At 38.7% G+C, this 7561-nt stretch overlaps 1 protein-coding gene across 1 annotated transcript; it reads left to right on the forward strand.

The window, feature by feature from the left end:
• Positions 1-343: 343 nt before the first annotated feature.
• On the forward strand, positions 344-2847 carry LOC135694009 (uncharacterized). The gene is made up of 2 exons (XM_089111439.1): positions 344-1596; positions 2160-2847. The coding sequence occupies exons 1-2, from the start codon at positions 344-346 to the stop codon at positions 2845-2847; spliced, it is 1941 nt and encodes a 646-aa protein (XP_088967565.1).
• Positions 2848-7561: the final 4714 nt, after the last annotated feature.

The raw sequence follows: 7561 nt of genomic DNA on the forward strand, positions 1-7561 counted from the left end.
GGAGGCAAATAGATTGTAAGTAATTTGTTATTGTTAATCATATTAGCTTTCATTTTTCATAAACATTCGTTTTGTTCAGTTTATTCTACTACTTTAGTTTGTTCGTGTATTTCTTACTAGGCCTAACCTATTTCATAATGACTATCTGCTTTTTCTTTTACCAATTTATATTTCTTTAACTTATCAATTACTAATTTATATTTAATTTTTATGTAGCAAACCATGTTCTGAGTAATCACACTGCGTTGATTTTTTTGTGTTTCCTGGTGAGACTCAGGCGTGAGTTTGAACTTTAGCCACGTTTGGTGCTATATTAGTTTGAATCTAGCCTTTCGGAAAAAGAATGGAAGAAGAAAACGCCAAAGGGGTGAAGCCCGCAGATTTGTTGTCTTTGGACATGGTGGGCCGGACACCAAAGAAGTCTAGGGTGAATGCAAAACGTCAGTTGACGAATGCGATACGGAAGGTATCCGATGCATTGACAGTGGGTGAAGATGTTTGTGGGATAGGAAATGCTGTGGTGTGCATGGAAAATGCATTTAATGATTTCAGCAAAACCTGCAGTAACTACCGCCAACTGTTAGAAGATGACATTGAAGAATGTATGATATATTTTCATGAAGCAGAAACGCGGTTCTTGAGCACGAAGGACAGAGTGGCATTTTGGAAGGTGTCAGCAAGGAGAGAAGTAGACATCAAACTCAATGACAGCAAAATCAGAGCAGAAGACCCGGTGAGCCAGATGAAGTCTCATTCTTCCCGCAGGAGCATGCACTCTAAATATTCAATATGTTCCCATTTTCAAGAATATCTCGAGACGATGAAAAGATCGGCAGTCGCTTCGTTGTTGCCTAAATCAGAGTTGGCAGTTTTTGATGGTAACCCCTTAAAATATTTTGTCTTCATTCGCAGCTTTGAAAATAATGTTGAAAAGGATACAAACGATTTTTCAAGAAGACTACAATTACTGATTCAGTATTGCACTGGAAAGGACAAAATGGTAATAGAAAGCTGCATTTTACTGGAACCGGAAGAAGGCTATTGGAAAGCAAATAACATGTTTGCAGAGAGATTTGGCAACGTTTTCAAGGTGTCAAACGCATGGATAGAGCAAGAATCAGGTGGACCTTTGATAAGACCAAGTGACCGAGGTGCACTACAAGAATTAGCAGACGATCTCGAAAGCTATGAAATAACACTCAAAGCTACAGGAAGACTTGGACAAATTAACAACGAAGACAAGCTAGTCCGGATTTTGGAGAGATGCCCTGTGTTTGTTAGATCACGATGGCAGTCATGTGTCCAAGAAATTCTATCAGAAGGACGGGATCCGAATGTAGACGTGAAAAAACTGACCAAGGCCATTGCTATGGAGAAAAACGACGCTGTCTTTGGTGCACTTTTGGATGGTGGAGTGAAGGATTCTGTATCTTCGACGCGGATGGGTACACGACAGGGACATACAACTATGAGACCAGCACCTCAACGAAACATGAATTTCAGCATACAAACGAGCGGTGAAAATTCAAAGATCGTTGTTGAAAATGTGAAGTGCTATTACTGTAACAAGCATCATAAACTGGAGAGCTGTGACGAGTTTGCCTGCCTGGCGAAGATAAATTCAGGTTTATTCGTGAGAAAAAAATTTGTGATAATTCTTTATCCTCATTTCATTCTTCTGCTGGTTGCAAGTAAAAATGTTATTGTACATTGCATGGATGTGCAATTAAACGCAAACATTTGTCAGCAATTCATGATGCTCTTGCTAAATTTGAAGAAAGACGCAATAACAAGCTGAAACAGACAATTTCTGGAAATCAACAAAATGTGAAACGTGAGCCGAAGCAATTCGTGGGATTAGCAAGCCAGACAGAAGCCGGACGCAACAGTCAAGCATTGTCCATAGTTCCAATAAAGGTGAAAACTAGAGGAAAAGGTAAAATCATTGCAACCTATGCTTTGCTTGACAGTGGCTCAACAGCAACTTTTTGTGATGTCGAATTGATGAAAAACTTGAACGAGGAAGGACAAAACTGTCAAATACGTTTCACTGGCAACAATCGATGGTTACAAAAAAGATTTCAGATCATCATTGGTGAGCTTAGAAGTGATGGATTTAGGTGAAAACGTCAAAGTTCATTTGTCCAATGTGTTCTCAGTCCAACGATTGAATGTGTCAAAAGATGCTATGGCAACACAAGGAGATGTGGACAGCTGTCAGTGCAAGACAAGCATGCTTTGAAAACATTTGAAGAATCAGTTCAGTTGGTGAATGGTCATTACCAGATTGCAATTCCATGGAAAGAGGGACAACCTTGTATGCAAAAATATCGACAGGTTGCAGAAAAGCGCTTGGAATATCTGCAAAGGAGACTCTTTCAAGACTCAAGTTTGAAACAAAGGTATACAGTATTTATTGATGACTTACTTGACAAAGGGTATGCACGCAGAGTTCCTGACCAGCAGCTGGAATGCAGAGATGGTAAAATTTGGTATTTGCGGCACCACAACGTAATCCATGCGAAGAAACCAGATGAAGTGAGGGTAGTCTTTGACTGTGCTGCAAAGTACCATGGCGAGTCATTGAATGACAAGATTCTTCAGGGTCCAGATTTGACGAATAGCTTGATTGGTGTATTGTGCAGATTCAAACAAGAAACTGTAGCGATGATGGCAGATGTAGAGGCAATGTTCCACCAGGTGCGTGTACATCCTAAAGATCTGAATGCATTGAGATTTCTCTGGTATCCTCATGGCAATTTGTCTGCTGAGCCACACGAATATCAAATGATGGTACATTTGTTTGGAGGTGTTTGGTCACCTAGCTGCGCAAGTTTTGCTTTATAGAAGACGTCGTTGGACAGCAATGAAAAATCTGATCCTGATGTTGCCAGTACAGTTAACCGAAGTTTCTATGTTGACGACTTACTGAAATCAGTGGAGAAGCCAGAAGAAGCAATAAGATTGAGTAAGCAGCTTTGTGAGATGCTCTCTCTTGGTGGATTTTGTCTTACCAAAATGGATCAGTAACAGCAGAGCAGTTCTGAACGCAATACGACAAAATGAATGGTCAAAAGAGTTGAAAGATATCAGCCTTGAGAATGAAGAGCTTCCAACAGAGCGAGCCTTAGGACTTCAATGGGATGCAGAGGCTGACCAATTAACATCTAAGATCTGCAGCAAGGACAAGCCATTGACTCGCAGAGGACTGCTAAGTATAATTTCTTCTGTTTATGATCCTATTTGATTTGTTTCTCCTTTTGTTTTAAATGTAAAGAAAATTCTCCAAACAGGATCTCATACGTTGCCGTTGTGCTTATCACCAATCTTCTCTGAATCCCCACGAAACGCAAGCCCTCGCTCTCCAAGAAACATGACTAAGTCAAGGATTCGCTGCAGTAACATTTTCCATCTTTCTGCTTCAGACAAAATACTTTTCTCCAAAAATAAATCTACATCAGCATCTGCTTCTAAGCGTCGTTGAGGCTCACGCCATGCCAAGTAACACTTGATGTGGACATTGCCTCTCTCATGTTCTGGGAGTCTTTCCCACAATCTTTTCCAGCTGTCGTTCGCTCCCCAACCATCAGGAGAAGCCAATTTTTATTTTGAACCATTATTAATAGTGCGGCCAAACAACCTGCATGGCAAACAATAGAGTGCAGCTTTTGTAGGACTGAAAAAAAGCCAGCTTCTTCTTACTACCTCCCCATTTTGCTGCTTCACATTTAGGACCGTTTTTGGAAATTTGTGGCCGTCGCAATCTTTGGGAAACTCTGGAGGATGAGGCAAATGACCAGTTCTAACAACCTTTTCTAACTCCTTTATCGTTGGAAATCCGGTCAATGTGCCGACATCAAAACTAGATGATCCACTATGAATAGCATCTTGATTTAATGACGAATCAGTAGTGCTTTCTCTACTTTCTGTGGTGTCATGGTCTACCGAAGCAGCCAAGCCGTTTGTGTCTTCTTCTTCTTCAGCAATGCATTGAACAGAGCTTTTGCCAGGTATATTTAAAGTTGAAGCAACTTCCTTTTCTCTTTTGTAGGCACCTACCTCAAACAATGTGCGAGAGACTTTCTTTGCTTCTTTTTCTCGTATCTTTTTTTCCTGCCTTTTCTGAGCACCAGACGTGTGCCTGTAAGATGATATCCCAGGGGTTGGTTGGATCGTGATCCCGCTTAGTGATTTTGATAAGGACTTTTATAGCGTTTGGATTTGTCTTGATTCTTTGCATGTGCTTTTTCTCTGGTGTATGCCGTGAATGGAAGATTTACTTTTACGTTTATAGGAAGTCCACACAAGCAATAACTCAAACATTTGATCTAAAAGTAGATATGTAACGATAAGGGTTCTTGTTATGACAGTGAAGAACAAGTTAATAACCAAGCTCGTTAGTGGAGCGATGGGCTAGGCCGGTTGGCCTAGCCCCAAGTGGATAGCACACAAGAGATAATCGTTCTTTGATGTTATATTTATCGTCAAAACAGTAAGACTAAATTATTCTAAGTTGGATTACATTATATTAAAACACAAACAAAGGAACACTGTGAAACATCACACAACACGATGACAGTGACGCACATTTCCAGGAAAGGGAGTTACTAACACAACAGCGCGACAAACAAACATGTGACATTATCACGCAACATAATCAAAGATCTAGCTGAACATAATTGTAGTAATGACGTATGTTATGTATTGGACACAGGGGTAAAAAGGATTAATTAGAATAAGCAAGCATGCGAGCACGTTAGATGCACATTAGAATTACAGATCTTGTTGTTATTCGAAAAGAGTATTTCTTTCCATATTACTACAACTCACAGAGTTTATAATAATAATAATAATTACTGAAGAATACAAGTCCTAAAACGTTACACCATCCCCTCCCTTTTAAAATACAGGATATTACCTTGAAAAGTCACTGACTTCTACTACGTCATAAATAAAAGTGTTTGAAGTGTCATTACGGCCCGAAGGCATAAACTGGCAAGCCAAGGTAGTGCCTACAACATAACTTTATTTGCCCAATCTCGTCACGACATCTCCAAAAAGAAATGTTTAAAAAGTCCTATTACATACGAAGGCTCTCTATAGCTCTTCTCAGCTGCAACCTCTCTCCGGCCAGCTCCCAAACAATCGGCTAATTAACGGTCACATAGTTTCTCACGAAATCTTGAATGTATCTTGTTATAATCTGGAAAACGAATGCCTTTTCCGTTGGTGGAATGTCTTCTTCCAAAAAAACAATAGCCAAGCGAAATGAGCAGCAATTTGAACCCAAATCCACCGCAAAAAGGTTCTGTTTTGAAAATCAAATCAACCTGTGAATCAGCAACACTCGGTGAATCTAAATCATTCTAGAAAAAAATTTCCATTAAAAAGTGTAAAGACCAACGCATTCCACCGCCATTCCCCTCTGTCACCAAATGCAACGATAAGAGTTCTTGTTATGACGGTGAAGAACCAGTTATTAACCAAGCTCGTTAACACGCAACATAATCAAAGATCTAGCTGAAAATAATAATAATAATTACTGAAGAATACAAGTCCTAAAACGTTACAGATATATGTAAGTGCAATCGAATTTTTCGGCTTCCGGAGAAGTATATTATGATCGTCAATGTTTTAATTATAAACCATAACAGGAAAAGGTTCTCATCATAGACCAGCTTGTTGATCCCTTGTTGAAAGATTAAATTTCGAATATCAATCGGGTCATGGGCCCGCCCTGCCAATGCTGCTAATTAAAAACTAATAGTAAAAAATACATACCTTCTTTTCTACGGGACCCTCAAGGCCCCGGGCCCCCTGGTAACTACCTGGTTACCAGCCCCCTCTTTTGACGGTCCTGTTTGGGAAGGATCAGGATATTCGATATGCACAGCTACTTGATGTCCTAAAAGCTACCTTCAGATGCTTAGCAGTAACACATGCAAAAAGTACAAACAGGTGCTTGTTGATTCCTTGTTGAGAAAGGTGGTGAATCCTCCCTCATTCTGTAAATGTATTGATTTATATAGGAAATTTGTATGTGCTTTGGACTATTTTGCTTCAAATTTGATTGATCGGTGAATATTTTTGATGTATTTCATAAATTCCTGTAGGTTACCAAGCGTTTATAGCCAAATGCAAATATTGTCATCGATCAATATGTTCCTAACTATATAAATAGATAAGTGTTGGAACATCCCCAATCGGATCGTTGTTCAAATCAAAAATGGCTTTAAGAAACATTTCTTTAAAGTGACTGGAAACTATATTCTACAGTGTGTTAGAAGGAAGAACCGCAGGATACGCTGTCTGCCATATTCTGTGAATCTTGCGATGAATTTGAGTACAAAGATACTTAAATATATACATCTTTATATTTTACAGCCTGTCAACCTATCTTTACCAAGTTTGATACTTCTACCACATTTTGCATGACTTTTTCGCTAACAGCTCAGACTATTTATTTTGGCTCAGTCACTTTTTTAAAAGCTCTTTTCTTTGGTAGGGGGAAGGGGCGTTGGCTCAATTTGTTGTCACTATATTGAATAAATTTTGGAAAAGTTACCAGTTTCCTGAACCATGTGAATCATCTGCCGAAAAACTTTTGCATTTTGTGAACAAATATAGCTTGCAAATACGTGTTGATTTTCTATCAAAGTCATGGAAGTACTAAAATACATTCTGTCAGGCTGACTGTTTATTACTGAAGTAGTTGCAAATAAGTGTTGCTTCTCTTCATTAAAGAAGCATCGTGGGGGAAGTCAAATGCCGCCTATGTCAAATGCTGCACTATCTTGTCAGAAACCTTTGCATTTTGTCAGATGATATTCAAATTTCATACGTGTTACTTCTCAAAATATTCTGTTTACAAATCCTCTGACAACAAACTTCAATTCAGCTTTTCATTTTACCAACTTTTATGTCAGATAATCGCGTACGCGTAATTATGATAAACATTACCTTTTCTAAAATGATAAACCACCCCTTCATTAGACACCTCCTTATGGCAGAATTTGCTAGACCATTACTTGCTAAACATGTTTTCTGTTCTTTGTGCAAATATGCTGGTAGAATTATTGTATTTTCAGTTTTAGTAATAGCAAGCAAAGCACATAAAAATCGTTATGGTCTTAGCAGAGATCCATAAATCATATGAATTTTAGAATTATTTTATAGTTGAATTTCGTTGACTATATTCAGAAATAAAATTTTGATGCAAATTATTGCTAATTCACTCTGCTTGGCAACCGAGCCAATTAATGCAGCAAATTTCTCAGTCAGGGGCAATTAATCAAGCCAATTATCTAATCAGAATAAGAATCAAGACCAATGCAATCAAGAGTCCTATTAAAGACTACTGGTGATAAGATAGCATCTGCAATGTGGTCACCAGTTTTCAAAATCTTTACGTCTTTGCATTCAATAGAGGCATTTCGATCTTTGTAAAGTCAAATACCTGGGGTTAGCTGTGCAAAGAGGACTTGTCAACATGATTTCAAGGTGTATCTTCTTCGTGCTTACCTTCTTCGTGCTTACTTTCTTTCTTTCATATTCCATTCAA

This window comes from Rhopilema esculentum, chromosome 11, assembly GCF_057945365.1.
Source record: "Rhopilema esculentum isolate cy_ngs chromosome 11, ASM5794536v1, whole genome shotgun sequence".
Classification (NCBI taxonomy): Eukaryota; Metazoa; Cnidaria; class Scyphozoa; order Rhizostomeae; family Rhizostomatidae; genus Rhopilema; species Rhopilema esculentum.